Source organism: Leiobunum rupestre, chromosome 5, assembly GCF_980474605.1.
Source record: "Leiobunum rupestre chromosome 5, qqLeiRupe1.1.hap1, whole genome shotgun sequence".
Lineage (NCBI taxonomy): Eukaryota > Metazoa > Arthropoda > Arachnida > Opiliones > Sclerosomatidae > Leiobunum > Leiobunum rupestre.
Window position 1 is genome coordinate 61,885,966 of NC_143388.1, and position 16,332 is coordinate 61,902,297.

At 36.4% G+C, this 16,332-nt stretch overlaps 2 protein-coding genes across 2 annotated transcripts; both read left to right on the forward strand.

The window, feature by feature from the left end:
• Window positions 1-10,179: 10,179 nt before the first annotated feature.
• LOC149945531 (uncharacterized) lies at window positions 10,180-14,556 on the forward strand. Its single transcript, XM_090176595.1, has one exon. It carries the CDS (start codon window positions 10,180-10,182, stop codon window positions 14,554-14,556), a length of 4,377 nt encoding a protein of 1,458 aa, XP_090032721.1.
• On the forward strand, window positions 14,553-15,242 carry LOC149945532 (uncharacterized). The gene has a single exon (XM_090176596.1). It carries the CDS (start codon window positions 14,553-14,555, stop codon window positions 15,240-15,242), a length of 690 nt encoding a protein of 229 aa, XP_090032722.1.
• Window positions 15,243-16,332: the final 1,090 nt, after the last annotated feature.

A 16,332-nucleotide genomic window follows, 5' to 3' on the forward strand; every position in this document is an offset into this window, starting at 1 on the left:
TTCGACAAAACACTAGTCAATTTTTTTGCAAGTTGAAATTAACGAACAATATTATGGAAAACGTTGAAGTATGTTTTTTCAAAATTGGGGTATTTTGGATGTGAACGAAGGGGTGGTTTTTAACGAAAAAATCTTAGTGTTTACGAAATTACAACGAAATTGATAACTTTTTAGATTTTACTTTACCTTATTTTGTAGGTTTTCTTCGGTTTATCTACTTTTGGTCCTGCATCACTTTTGGTAATTTGACAGAGTTGTTTTAGTCAATTTCAATTGATTTAAGACGATTGTAGTCGAAACTTATTTATTTTAAGTAAATACTGCTCTTTTTATCCAATTTTGTTCATCGTCAATACAATTAATTCAACACGATTCTAGTCAATTTCATTTATTTAACCCAAATTCCGTTTTTTTATTCAATTTTAATCATTTTTACCCAATTGTAGCCGATATTAGTTGGTTTAGCACAATTTTACCCAATTTTTGTCATTTGGACGAATTTTGATTATTTTACCCAAATTTTATCATTTTACCCAATTGTAGCCGATATTAGTTGTTTTAACACAATTGTACCCAATTTTTGTCATTTGGACGAATTTTGATTATTTACCTAAATTTTATCATTTTACCCCATTTTAGACGATATGGTTTAACACGATTTTATCCAATTTTAAACATTTTAGATCATATTACCCAATTTTGGTCTTTTTACCCAATGTTGATCAATTTATATAATTTTTTTGACAATACCCAATTTAGGTAAAATTTGGCAAATATTCCTTTATTTATCAAATTCATTGAAATTTTATAAATTTTAACCAAATTTGGCTGAAGTTTACCCAAACTTGATGAATTTAACCCAAAATAGTTCAAATTTAGCATTTTAGTTGAGATTTGAAATTTTTTTATTTTTTTTTTTGATTTGTCGAAAAATTTCACAGATTTTATCATTTTAAGTTGTCAAAAACATTTTTGGTTGCCATAGCAAAACGGAAGCCCAGCGTAACTTTTCCCTTATTGAAAATTCATGTTACTCCAAGGTCTACGTACCCCCGAGTTTTCGGGTACACTCCTCGTGAGTTTCACTATAGAATAATATACTCCTTTTACAAATAAACTATTTATTTTGGTTTCACTGTCATCGAATAATCTACGTGTCTTAACAACAGATCTGCTTATATTCCCATTAATTCTTTCCAGAATAGGATTTGGTTTAGCTGTATTTTGCTTCTGGTCGAACCCTTTTCTGGTCTTCCCCTGGGGTTTTGAACTATAGGTATTTTTCATTTATCCCTCGTGGATAAGTGTGCGGCATTGGCAAAATCATAAGACTGTCCTCTGGGATGATCACTCCTGTGTCTGATTGTGAAACTACATTCCTATTATCTATCTGACTTTCTACTACTATGCTACCAATTGGATGTTGGGTTTCTAAAAGGTTATCTACCATATTGTGGGTTTCTAAACAGTTATCATCTGTAGATTGGGGTTCAAAAAGGTTATCTATCATGTTGACGATTTCTTAAAGACTATCAACTGTAGATAGGGTTTTAAAAGGTTATCAACTGTAGATAGGGTTTTAAAAGGTTATCAACTGTAGATAGTGTTTTAGAAGGTTATCAATAGAGTTCTTAAATTACCGTAATTTAAGAAATCAGTAAATTACACGGTAATTTACCGCGTAAATTACCGTGTTGCGGTAAATTACCATAATTTGCTTTTTTTTTAGTTTTTTTTACGATTAAAACAAGGAATACAAAGAAGAAACGCTTTTATTGGGTAAACAAATCGCATTTACCGGGCTTCAAAATATTTCTGAATAACTAGCTCTACTTTCTTTTTTTACCCATGTTTACCAATTTAAACTTTATTTACTTATTTGAATGATATGAAACTATAGAAAGAATACTATATTCTTTCGCTAGACTACTTCGAAGTAACGCTTAACTAACGCAGATGCTCGGAATAACCATAGATATAGGAAACGTATATAAAGGTCTAGATAAAATATTTCAAAGGGAGTGAATACGGAGGTGACAGCTAGCAGAAACGCGTAATTTCTGCAGGCTATCCTTATAAGACGCTATCTATCGGTAAGAAAGCTCGTGCTATCGTCGTCTCCTGCTTAAAAATTATACTAAAAGTCACCAACAGATGGTGTCTAAAGACTACGGCCTGCGGAAAGGTCAAGCACTTAGTACTAAAATGCTAAGAGAGCTCGCGCTCTTGGTCACGTGCCTTCCTCGGTGTCTGCTAGGTGTTAATTCCGTATTTTATGTTAGGCTTAGACGCCCCGAAATTTATCTAGACCTTTATATACATTTCTTATATCTATGGGAATAACCAAGTGAAAATAAAACTAACATTTTAGCAGACGACAGATGAATCATGAATGTGATTTTTCTTAAACAGCGCTAGACATAAGTATTCTTACTATTAAACGTATCAAACTATTCTAACACGGCTTTCGACTCCTTGGAAATTCGCAACCAAAACGAATCTAGGTGGCGCAGCGGTGCCCAGCTCTTCGAGTTAGTGCGTTACGCCTATGACCTAGTGTTTGCTGGAGGGAAATTAAATTATTAAACGATGCAAAAATACACTAAAACGCGAATAACGTTAGGTTTTGAGTTTTGTAATCTTGTGCGACGTATTTTCGGTACATTTTAGCCCGAAAGATCAATGAAAATTGAGAAACAGTGAAACACGAATACGATGGTAAATTACCATAGTAATTTACCACAGTAAATTACCCTGGTAATTACCAGGGTAATTACCATTTTCGTAATTTACCTGAGAAAATTGTAAATTACTATTACCAGGGTAATTTACCGCGTAAATTACCAGGGTAAATTACCGATTCGTATCTCTAGTTATCAACTGTAGATAGGGTTTTAAAAGGTTATCAACTGTAGATAGGGTTTTAAAAGGTTATCTACTGTAGATTAGGGTTCTAGCTGGTTATGAAGTGTATGGTTAATGCTGGTTTTCTAATGTACTATCTATTGCTTGTCTTGTTAAACTCCATTCCTCGAGTAAATAATTTTCATCTTCCCTTCCCTTCTCCCAGTCCCCTTCCTCATCACAATCACTCCCACCATTATCTAAAGCTAAGGATGGTATATCCTTGTTTAGTTTTAAACTGTTTTAAGTTTTAAAAGTAGATAAATTTTTCATTTTGTCCAAGTACACTTTTCTTTTCAATTCTAGCAGTTTTCCTTTGAACTGAATAGATTGGGAAACTACGGTTATTATTTTGCCATCTCTAACCAATGAGGTTTTATGTAAACTGTCATTCCTAAATGTTTCCTAGCAAAAAATATATGTCTACATGGTAGCTGATTTCGGTTATGAAATGAGCATGAGCATCCGTCTAACTGATTGGTCAACGTATATTCAACTCCCTTTTTAGTTTTAACTGTAATTGGTTTATGGTTTTTGTGTAATGTGTAAGTATCTGCTGAATTTCCTGCCTTTTTTAAAATAATTGGCGCTACCTTAGGTGAACAGCATGCCGCAATTTGTTTGTATATATCTAATATATATAAATTTCTTAGTTGCCCTATAATCTTTATAACTTATGTCATACTCAATGGATTTGGTAAATTTAATTTTTTCTCGCAAAACGATTTATCAGAGCAAATTGTTGGAGAGCCCGTAAAAGCCATAAAAATGTCCGAGCTTAAAACCTTTAAAGGCTGTCTTAAAAGGTAACTACAAATTACTTAAAAACGCTGTTTGAAAAAGTACAAATAGCATTAGAAAAGGCTGTTTGAAAAAGTAGGTAGTAGCTACTAATAGCCTTGAAAAAGGCTGTTTGGAAAAAATTGCTACTTATAACCATGAAAAATGTGGTTTTTAAATAATAATAACTAATTAGCCTTGAAGAATTCAGTTTGAAAAAGTAGCTAATAATAGCCTTGAAAAAGGCTCTTTAAAATAATAATACCTAATAAGCCTTGAAAAAGGCTGTTGTATAAAGCTGCTACTAATAGCCTCGAAAAAGGCTGTTTATAAAAAGTTGCTACTAATAGCCTTGAAAAAGGCTGTTTAAAATCATAAAAACTAATTAGCCTTTAAAAAGGCTTTTGGTTTGAGTTAAATTATCTACGTGTTTAAATTTTAAACAAGGGCATTAAGGCTTCTTTAAACCTCGAGGAGGTAGAAGTCCGCTCTTGCAAAAATATTAAACAGAATAGTCAAAAATAACTCCACTGAAGAGATATAAAATAAGGCGACTAACTCGTTCTGGAGTACAAAACCAAATAGAACCGAGGAGAGCCCGTGTTATTGAGATAACTGGTCACGGTGGTCATGTGATTTCGGGAAAGAGTTGGAAACCCCAAAATTATAAAGACACAAACTACCCCCTTTTCAAGTTGAACAGCTGCGCTATTGTACCCTATGTCGCTTCCTAAATCAGGCGAAAATTTTCTTGTGAAATAAGCATTCCCAGAATATTTATCTCCCTTGCCCCCCCCCCCCTCCCACACGTTTGGTCCCTTCAAAGTGCTTGTTGACTGCTTGCTGTGTCTTGGCGAAAAGGGGGATAAAATAAAAGAAGTTTAACCCGTATATCACATCCATGTGGAGGAGAGTGCCTACCTTGAACCATGGGCCAATAAAAGATTTTCATTATTGGCCCATGCTTGGACAACACCAATAATCGAATTTTACAAGTTGAAAATTTTAATTTATTTTTATTTTATAGTTCAGTTTCAAAGTCGAATTTTAAAGAGCATTATATCCGTGTATGAATCAATAAAACAAAGCGGTGTTATGATAACCAAGATATATGGCGGCATATTTGGTTATTTTTTAATTGATATGTTTAAAATAATATATCAATAGCTACATCGTACGTTAATTTCCCGTTCGCGTTCCAATAATTCCGATTTTTGTAGTTTGCCTTTCCACAATATACTTTCCTATTATAATACCCTGAATATATAAATAAAACATTTCTTTGCCTTTTGAACGCTGCGTTTGGATAGCTCGTGCAGTAGTTTTCTCAATCGCAACGTTTGCATCACTTATGACACCAATATCATCGTTTTGTATCAAATATTACGTTACATCATATATATTAAAATACATTATTTTTTCAACAATAACAGTGGATTACTAAAAAATTACTAATAACTAATGCGGATTGCGGATTATTCAATTTGCCGTTCTTTCTTGGCTAAATTTGTCATGTAAAATAAAGTCTTTTCCTTAAAAAAAAACGCCCAAAGCCCCTATTTTAAGTTTTTAACCCCGTTAGTACAATAAATGTTGTGATTTAAACCGTAATTTATCTCGTAAAATAATGTATTTCACCATAAATAACCCTCATTTATCTTTAAAATATAAAATATTTTGACCCCACCGAAAGCCCCTATTTTATCCCCGGTCCCGTTAGGATGTTGGGATAAAAACACACTTTTTTGCCATTAAATGTATTTCGTCATAAGTCACACCTTATCCAAAACCTATCTTCCGAGGTTAAAATCGCTGGGAAGTATTATATTTGAGAGGTCCGCCACTTAAGAAACAAGTTCACCAAGAAAGCGATAATATTATTTCGTGTCCGTATTCCATTTAATAGTCAGTTCGCATGTTGAAAAAATCGTGCGTTTTGTGATAAAAGCATGAAAATTTGTATAAATACATGTTTTACATGCTCAATCGATTTAAGACGAGAGGCCATCCGTAACTATTACGTAACGGCCGTAAAGAGCGATTAAAACGCGCCGTAAAGTGCACTCGTCCTACTCTAACTCGTATGAGAAGGAGAGGGGTTTGTTTAAGGGGGCATCCGTAAAAGCAATTTCTTATATTTTCTCCATTTGGTCGGTTTTTAGTATAAAACGTAAAGATAAACGTAAATTTATAATATCATTTTTCAAATCGGAAATAAATAAAACAAAATTGCAAAGAAGAATATAGGGTGGTGGCTCGTAATTCCGGACACTTTTTAAAAATCGATAGAAACATAACCCAGTAACTAATTTGATATGAATACTTTATAGCGTATTCCATAGTTTGAACTTTCGCGCGTCTTTTAAACCTATTTCGAGTGAAAATCATCTGATATTTATATTTCTATGACGTTTTTCCTGAAGCTAGTACCCGCTTCTAATTCCGGACACTCGCTTCTAATTCCGACCTAGAGGGTTTTAATTCCGACCACTGTCTTCTAATTTCCGACCACTGGCTTCTAATTGTCAACCACCGGCTTCTAATTGTCCAACCGCCCTCTTCTAATTCTGGACACTTTAAAATATTATAATTTACATTTTTAAAAATTAGCTAGACTTTAATAAAAATTTAAAATTGTAATAAAAAATATAATACAAATTAAAAAATTATAACACGAATTAAAATATAATACACGATATAAATAATATAAATGTATCAATATTTAAATATATTAATAATTATAAATAAAAAATATATACCTAAAAAGTTACAAATTAAAAAATATATTGCAAAAAATATATAAAAATATATTAAAATTACAAATTAAAAATATATTAAAATTACAAATTAAAAATATATTAAAATTACAAATTAAAAATATATTAAAATTACAAATTAAAAATGTATTAAAATTACAAATTAAAAATAGGTATATTAAAATTACAAATTAAAAATAGGTATATTAAAATTAAAAATGGGTTTATTAAAATTACAAATTAAAAATAGGTATATTAAAATTACAAATAAAAAAATTTAAATATAGGCCTAAATATTTTAATAAATATAAGTATACCCTAATATTTTAATAAATAAATAAATATAAAAAATTATTATATTCAAATTAAAAAATTGTAATAATAAATAAAAAACAGTAATTAAAATTATAGATAACTTTACCGCAATAACGTTTTAATTAGCAAATAAATTGAATTAGGTAGGTAGGGCGACGTTTTAGGGTTAAGGAGAGGCTTATTTCTAGCCGTGTTTGGGAAAAAATGAGGGAGAGAAAGGGAGGTGAAATAACGCGTCGTCCGCTCTTAAAGTGCGGGAAAACTTGTGGTTGTACTAGGTGGTTTTTTTTCGCCTGTACCAGGACAAAAAGTGTAAACTTATTACCCTAAAACGTTTTATTCGCCTCTTCTCGCGGTAAGATTTATCCTGTCCCGAATTTTGTTCGCTTGTTCCAGAGCTCAAACGTTACACTTTTTACTACTCCTCGAAAGGAGGTGTAGAGGGAGTAATCTAGCTTATATAGAAAATTCGTCTGCTTAAATTTCGTTTCATGAAAACATAACGGGTTTTGAACATCTTCACATGTGGCAAGCTTATAATAACGAATATCCAATTGTTAAATGCTATTTAATGACTTTAAAAGTTGCTTGATGACTTAGACCTCAGGTGGTGTCTTGGGTATTAGCCTAACTGATTATTATTATTAAATAAATAAGAAAAATGAGTCCTATATTGATGATCACAGCACCGGTCGCCATCTTAAAAACAAAACAAATATATAACCTTTAACCTCTAAATACTCCCTTCTTACTCCAACCATTGAGTTGGGAATATTAATCTAGAGGTCCAATCAAAACGTCGGATTTCAGTATTTCGCGAAACAAGTTTTTAAAAATAAGAATACTGTCGTCTGCTCCCATCGGCGTCCCAAATAACGAGAAAACGTTATCATTCTACCCGTGGCGCCGTCTATCGCTCAATGGTTCGTTCAAATAAGACGCGTTTTCAAGCAAAAATATTTTTTTCTTCAAAATAATGGATGGCGCCACGGGTCATATGATAACGTTTGCTCGTCATTTTAGAGCAGACGGCTTGGGCTGCGTTCAACAACTCTAAAATAGCTCAGTGCTGAGCTCAACGGTCAGCGGTTTTTTGTTGAACGGGTTTTTTGACTTCCGGTTTTGACGTAACGTTGATCATCGGAGACTCAGCGGAAACATCGGCTGGGCGAGATGGTTTGTCCGTTGCTCATCGGTGTCGTGACGTCATTCGACAAAGTTAAAGGAGGGGTAGCAGACGATATTTTGTTCGTTAAGTCAGCGAACTATATAAATCGTACAACAACTTTAGATTTTTGTGACGTAGCGTTGATTAAAAGAACTCAACGATAACTCAACGGTTTTTCTCCGTTGATAGTTGTTGAACGCAGCCACATTCGTATTTTTCAAAAACTTGTTTCGCGGGGAGCAGATTTGATTGGATCTCTAGATTAATATTCCCAACTCAATGACTCCAACTCGTTTTTTTTTTTCGCCATGATAGAATTGGAGTAATATGACGTCATAGGGCTACACTTTTGAACCTGCTCTAAAAACCCAGAACAGGCGAAAAAAACCACCTAATATTGCGGATATAATATCGTTCTAAACAGTCTTGATTGATATCGTTTAATTTCATTTTATTATCTATAAATTACGAATGAACGAGTGACCTTTCAAGGTGTCCGGAAATAGCTGCTACGTAAAGGTTTTTATAATTACTCGTAAATAACTAAATTCTAGGACAAAATGACCCCGCGTATGTTAGTTTTGTAAGGAAAAAGTTGAATTTTTAGCAGAAATAAAGGTTTTTATCACCCGTTCACTGTGGACGAGATGAGAGCTTATTTCGAGAGGCGCATGGGGCGGCATTCCCACAAATTGGCATTAACTTAATCGGGCGTTTTAGGCCTGTCGTTTAATAATAATAATATAATATCAGGAACGTTTTACTCGATTTTGAAATTGTGTTCTACGTATAGACCGGTTCCCGGGGCTTAAAATAAATACTTTTAAGAAGGCCTACAGCCATGAAAATTAAAAATAAACAAATGTAAACAAAAGTGTCCGGAATTAGAAGCGTCCGGAATTACACGCCAAAACCCTATATAAAAATTCTTAAATTATCGAACCTTTATACATTATTTATCGAGGTTAGAAATTTTCCAAATATAACAGTTATTACTTAATTTACGTCATATTTTTGAATTCCAGATATATGTAAATGTTATATACTAATCCAAAAAATATCTTTAGGGTGGCTCGATTTGCTCTGACACCAGGTTTTTTTTATCAAAAACTATTTTGAGACTTAATTTTTGACCGATAGGTGCTAGGGAACAATTTTCAACGGGAAAGCTGTAGAACATACTTGAAAACCTACAATAGAGCGTTCTATAAAATCGGTGTGGTGTGCTTTCCCCCTTTTGAGTTTGGAGGAGGTGAAGGTTTGGCCGGTTTTTCGTGTGAGAGAAAAATATTTATCTGGCAAACCCGTAAGAAATTGATAGCAGTCGATATTTAGGAGTAGCGTAGTTGCTAGCCTATGCTTCACTTATTTCCGGCTTTCCGCGCCGTTTTTCTTATTTCAAATGATTTTTGTAATAAATGTATGATGGCAAATAAGCAAAATACTATTCCCAAATTAATCATTGGGTTTAAAAAGAAGCTTAGATCAGGAAAAAATTCTTAACCCCAAACATACTTAAACACCTCCCACCTACAACTCCTAAAAGGTACGTCTCTAAAATATTCATGTAAAGACAGGACATAAGCCGAATTATCTTAAACCAAAGAATAACAATTGTTGTTAGTCCTGCTGAACTAGCTCTATATGTAAAAAAGTTACGCGACCAATTTGTTTTTTCCATTTTTTTTATTTTGAATATCGATTAATGTACGGTTTAAAAATTAAATAAATATGAACTATTTTGTAATGTAAAAAAAGGTCATTCAATATTTAGCTCTAAATGTATAAAAAAGTTAAAAACATAATAGACCAGATAAATGTGAACTTTAAATTTGCTCCCCATTACGTGTGATAAGAAAAATTTAATTTGGAAACACTTGTTTTCGGTCGCTTCATGGAACGGGTCACCACTCTCACTACTAATGATTTATATGTATTTTTATTCACGCGCGCTTGTAATAATGTTTTTAAATTTATGTCATTAAACTTGTAAATATTCAATCAAACATTCGCCTAATTCTTTAAACCACTTGTGTAATAATTTAGGTAGTTTTTCAGTCGGCTGCCTAGAATTCTTAGCTCTCCCACTGCGCAATTACCAGCGCACGAAACAATTACCACATAAATTTGGTGCCGAAACCCGGGATTATCGGACTCACGGTTCCTTTAATCAACGAACTTGTACGAGATATTGAACTTTGCGAATTGAAGATTGAAGATCGGGTAAGACCAGAACAAAAGCGAATTCATACCACGATGTCGGACACACCAGAATTGACCAAATATAAAGGAATGCGAACCACAGTAAGAACCAAAACCACTAAGATGATCAACGCCATCAAAGCTCAGGTAGAAAACCCGTACTCAGACATCGAAGACATTGAGGACCACTTAGCGTTACTTAAATTGAAGGAAGCAAGCCTCTCAGACGTAGACCAAAGGATTGCGACCTTACTAAACTGCACAGCGGAAGACGATCCCAACCTTATCAAAGAATCAATCGAGGTTCAGGACTACCAGGAGCGAATTGTTCTGATTCGAAATAGAGCTAGAAGGGAGCTCAACAAAAGAGAAGTAACCATTACCAACGAGGACTCTGACAGCAAGGACGATCGATTAGCCAGTTCACGAGATCAGTCGAAATTGCCAACTCTTCACCTACAACGTTTCAGTGGAGAATTCACGGAGTGGCCCGCCTTCTGGTGTCAATTTCAAGCTACAATCCACCAGCGACAAGGACTATCCAGAGTAGAAAAAATGAACTACTTAATATCGTATTTGGACGGTGACGCGAAAGGTGCCTTGTCGGGACTTAAAGTGACCAACGAAAACTATGAAGTTGCAACAAAACTATTAGAAGAACGTTACGATAATAGAAAGTTGGTAATCAACGACCTCATGAAAGGTCTAATGAAATCAAATCCCGTGGACGATTCCTCCGATATAAGAGCTTTACGTAAGTTATATGATTTATGTGAAACTAATTTAAGGAGTCTTAAAGCAATTGGGGTAGATATCTCTGCTAATAGTGAAGCATTATGTCCAGCTTTAGTTAGTCGTTTACCAGAAGATATTCGTCTTAAATTTAGTATGGAGCAGGGTAGAAATGATGATTGGTGTATAGATACTTTAGTAGAATTCCTTAAGAAAGAGGTGGAGGGACGCGAAACCTGTGCAATGTTAAGTAATTCCGGTTCAACCAAGCGAGCTTATACCAGAGATAAATACAAGCCTACCAGGGTAGATGTAAGCCGACAACCGCACGAAAGGACTCCTTCGTGGTCCAGCGCTTCATCCTTTGCCACCAACGTAACACGCAGAAGGGTCTACTGCATTTTTTGTAAATCAGATATTCACGCCACGGTTGATTGCTCCAACTATACACTTGAAGAAAAACGACACCTGGTGAAAACGTCGGGAAGGTGTTACCTTTGTACGTCTACCAGACATAAAAGCGAAACCTGCAATTCCGATTTCAAGTCCTGCAGAATTTGTAAAGGAAAACACAACGCTTCTATCTGTCACAATAATCCGTCTCATAAGGCATCCACAACGAAAAACGATACATCAAAGTCTCCTGACGAAACCTGCGTCAAGGCCATTGGAGTTGGTAGTATTTCTGGAGTACAGAAGACCGTATTTCTACAGACCGCCAAGGCTCTAATCAGAAGTCCAGAGAGTTCCGAGCCAAGTGAAATTGTCCGGTGCCTACTGGATAATGGTAGCCAAGCGTCATTCATTCAAGAATCGTATTCACGCAAACTTAACCTTCCTATTGTCGGGGAACAAGTCGTCCAAATTGGTAACTTTGGAAATGACAAACCCACTACCGCCAAAAGAAGACTTGTACGTCTTACCATCCAGAACGTCAAGATCCCAAAAAAATCAGTTACCATAACTGCAGTCGAAGTACCATTCCTATGCAATACCATTACCCTAGTCAACTGCGAGGAAGTCGAAACATTCGTTCGATCCAGAGATATACAACTAGCAGACGAACCCAGCTATCAACCTCCATGTATGACTAGCATTGGCGTGCTAATTGGAGCCGATTTTTACTACGAAATAGCTAGCGGAAACATCGAACGAATCGCCAGGTCACTTGTCGCCGTCGAAACTAAGCTTGGATGGGCCATTCAAGGTCCAACAGGTTCCGGTCCAGTCACTGCACACAGCATTTCCGTCACGTCAGTTTCCATTGTCGAAACCGAAGTTTCAAACGCCTTGAGATCTTTCTGGGACCTGGAATCCTTAGGAATCCGAGATGAAGTCGAGGAGGATAGTTCAGAGCAGGCAGTAATCGAGAGCTTCAAGAAGGAGACAACGTTCGTTGGGGGCAGATATATAGTCAAGCTTCCATGGAAAGTTTCAAGATCACAACTACCGAATAACTTACCAACGGCCACCATGCGCATGAAGAAACTGGTTCAGACATTCAAGCGTGATCCCATATTGTACCAAGATTACAAGGCCGTCATAGAAGAGCAGTTACGAATGGGTATATCCGAAAGAGTTGAAAATCCCAATGAAGAACCCAGCGGTACATATTACGTTCCTCATCAGCCAGTTCGCAGAGACACTAGCCAAACGACTAAACTCAGGGTCGTTTTCGATGCGTCAGCTCATAAAAAGGGTTGTCCAAGCCTCAATGACCTTCTATTTAGCGGTCCTAATCAGAATCCAAATCTTCTTAACCTGGTATTGCGATTTCGGAAATATCGCGTGGCTGTCGTTGCAGATATCGAGAAGGCGTTCCTTCAAATCGGAATAGCAGATGAAGATAAGAATTGTTTAAGGTATTTGTGGGTAACAGAAAATAATGGACGTGTTCAGGAGGATCAGTTTGAGGTTCTCTGCATGTCCAGGGTTGCATTTGGAGTGACTTCTAGTCCGTTTCTTCTTTCCGCGACCATCAAGTTACACATCGAGAAATATCGTGAAACCGACGAAGAAACCGTCAAGTCGTTGGACAACGATCTTTATGTCGACGACTACTGTAGCGGAGGAGATGACGTCGATCAAGCCTATCACAAGTCAAAATCAGCGTCCAGAATTCTTAAAGCTGCGAACATGAATCTTAGGAAATGGAATTCCAACTCAACTCAGTTCAGACAGAAATGGGAAGCGGAAATGGGTACGGACGAAGTCAATACTACAAGTAGTCAAAAAATTCTTGGAATGTTATGGAATCCCCAAGACGACACATTTTCTTTCGACGTAGCTGAACTTGTTAAGGGTCTTCAAGACATTCGAGCCACGAAGAGACATGTCCTCAGCACTGTTGCCAAGATTTATGACCCTGTTGGACTATTGTCACCGTACGTAATAAGAGGTAAAATGTTGTTCCAGAAACTTTGGCAACCGCAGTTTAACTGGGATAAAGAACTCACCGAAGACCTCAAGGCCGAATACTTACAATGGCTCAAAGAGCTTCCGTCGATTCAAAACGTCACTGTAGAACGTTGCTACTTCAACACAAGGGACGAAATCAGATCTATAGAACTTCACGCGTTCTGCGATGCCAGTATCAAAGCCTTTGCCGCCGTCATCTATATACGCTACGTTACCAACAAACAACAGATTCTTGTAACTTTCATAACAGCAAAGGCTCGAGTCGCACCCTTGAAAACAGATAAAACCAAGACCAAACCACTGGAAACAGCGACGACGGCAGTTGGACATCAGACATCGTTAACTCTTCCCAGATTAGAGTTAATGGGATGTCTCCTTGCAGCTCGCCTAATTACCAAAGTCAAAAACGTCTTCGAACCACAAGAACTTCCAGTTTTCCTTTGGAGTGACTCCACTATTGCACTTCATTGGATAAAGGAACCAAAGGAACAATCTAAACCATTTGTGCATAATCGTAAAGAAGAAATTTTACGATTAACCAGACCACAAGATTGGCGACACTGTCCAGGTCATCAGAACCCTGCAGATATCCCAACGAGGGGAGCGAGGGCAACTGAATTACCACAGAATATCCGTTGGTGGAAGGGGCCAACCTGGTTACTAGAAGACAAGTCGACATGGCCAAATCAGATCTACCAGACGCCCAGAACCGAAGATCTAGACGTAGAGAGAAAGAAAACTGTCCTTGCAACGCAATGTAAATTACCTGAAGCGAAAGGACTATCTAATATCATAGATCCTCAGAGATATCATTGTGTCAATAAATTTTTCCGAATAACGTCCTACGTATATCGATTTGTTAATCATTCAAGGAATATCAATAGAGACAAGGCAGATAACTTGGCCGTAAATGCTGAAGAAATGGCTTTAGCCGAAATACAGTGGATTAAAGACTCTCAGCAAACGGATTTCAGCAACGAACTCGCTTCCATAAAGAAAGGCGGCCAGGTCAAGCAGAATTCACCGATCGCCACCTTAACTCCCAGATTGAACCAAGATGATTTACTAATAGTCGGAGGTAGACTGGACCAGTCACGACTTACGGATGACGAAAAACATCCACTTATTCTCTCTAAGAAAAACCAGCTGTCTAAGTTGTTGATGGAACGAAGCCATAATCAAGTGTACCATTCTGGTGTTCAAAATACACTGACGCAGTCTAGGGGACGATACTGGATTGTATCAGGAAGACAGCTGGCGAAGACAATAATTAAGGGATGATTTGTAGAAGATCTATGGCCAAGCCAGGTGAAGTACCAGTGGCACCACTACCAGCAGAAAGAATTGATCAAGCCGAACCGTTCTCAGTAGTAGGTATAGACTTCGCCGGACCCTTGTACGTTAAAGTTGGAGAGCAGGTCCAGAAGTCGTATATATGCCTATATACTTGCGCCGTCACCAGAGCAGTCTGGTTAGAACTGGTACCATCACTAACCACCCACGATTTCTTATTAGCACTACGTCGTATCATTGCCCGAAGAGGAATTCCTTGCATTATTTGGTCTGACAACGCGCGTACCTTTAAACGTGCCGATGAAGATTTGAAACTGATTTGGTCAAGTATTAATAGTCAAAAGGTGCGAGAATTTTTCGGAAACCAAGGCATTAGTTGGCGATTTATAGCCGACAGAGCCGCCTGGTGGGGTGGATTTTGGGAAATCATGGTAAAGGCGGTAAAAACTCTTTTAAGAAAGGTGCTCGGACAAGCCAAACTAACTTATTTCGAGATGCAGACCGTCTTGACGGAAAGTGAAGCTGCAATTAATTCTCGCCCGCTTACTTACGTGTTCAGCGAGTCAAACGAGCCTACACCTTTAACACCAGCTCATTTTTTGATCGGCAAGCGAATCACAACATTACCCCCACAGAAACCCAAACTGCAAAATGTTCCTGCCAATCAAAGATAATTATACAATCGACTTCGTCACCGAGAAGCCCTGCAGGAGAGATTTTGGCGTAGGTGGCAAAAAGAATATCTTTTGGAGTTGCGTAACGCTCATCACTCGAAGGTCGTAAATAAACCAAGAGAAATGAAGCCTGGAGATGTAGTAATAATATTCGAAGACCATCTACCAAAACACATGTGGCGACTTGGAGTAATAACCGAAGGTATTAAGAGTCGAAAGGACAAATATATTAGATCGTACTGGGTTAGACTTTCCAATGGCAGTGTAATTAAGCGCCCCACCTCTCTTCTTTATGCTATGGAAATTGGTTAAGATCGCGAAACTAGGTTGAAATAATATTGCATATTATTGGGGGCAGTGTAAAAAAGTTACGCGACCAATTTGTTTTCCCCATTTTTTTATTTTGAATATCGATTAATGTACGGTTTAAAAATTAAATAAATATGAACTATTTTGTAATGTAAAAAAAGGTCATTCAATATTTAGCTCTAAATGTATAAAAAAGTTAAAAACATAATAGACCAGATAAATGTGAACTTTAAATTTGCTCCCCATTACGTCTGATAAGAAAAATTTAATTTGGAAACACTTGTTTTCGGTCGCTTCATGGAACGGGTCACCACTCTCACTACTAATGATTTATATGTATTTTTATTCACGCGCGCTTGTAATAATGTTTTTAAATTTATGTCATTAAACTTGTAAATATTCAATCAAACATTAGCCTAGTTCTTTAAACCACTTGTGTAATAATTTAGGTAGTTTTTCAGTCGGCTGCCTAGAATTCTTAGCTCTCCCACTGCGCAATTACCAGCGCACGAAACAATTACCACACTATAGTCTGTATGAAACTTTTGGCCGGTTTTGGGCCGATTTTATAGAACGATCTATTAACGTTTGTTCGATCAAAAGGTTGATTTACAAAGCTTAGTTAATTGTTTTGAGAATAACATGTCAATGTACGATTTATTTGGCACAAACAAGGGAGAGAAAGAGAAACAAGTACTTTCCAATCAAACTAAGAAAAAAACATTTTTAATTGAAGTAACGAAAGGGTTACGAAATTACAGGTATGGTTCGATAATTCCCC

What these genes read in the sequence shown, in the direction of transcription:
- LOC149945531 (XM_090176595.1), top strand. Translation starts at nt 10,180, where the DNA reads ATGTCGGACACACCAGAATTGACCAAATATAAAGGAATGCGAACCACA.
- LOC149945532 (XM_090176596.1), top strand. Translation starts at nt 14,553, where the DNA reads ATGATTTGTAGAAGATCTATGGCCAAGCCAGGTGAAGTACCAGTGGCA.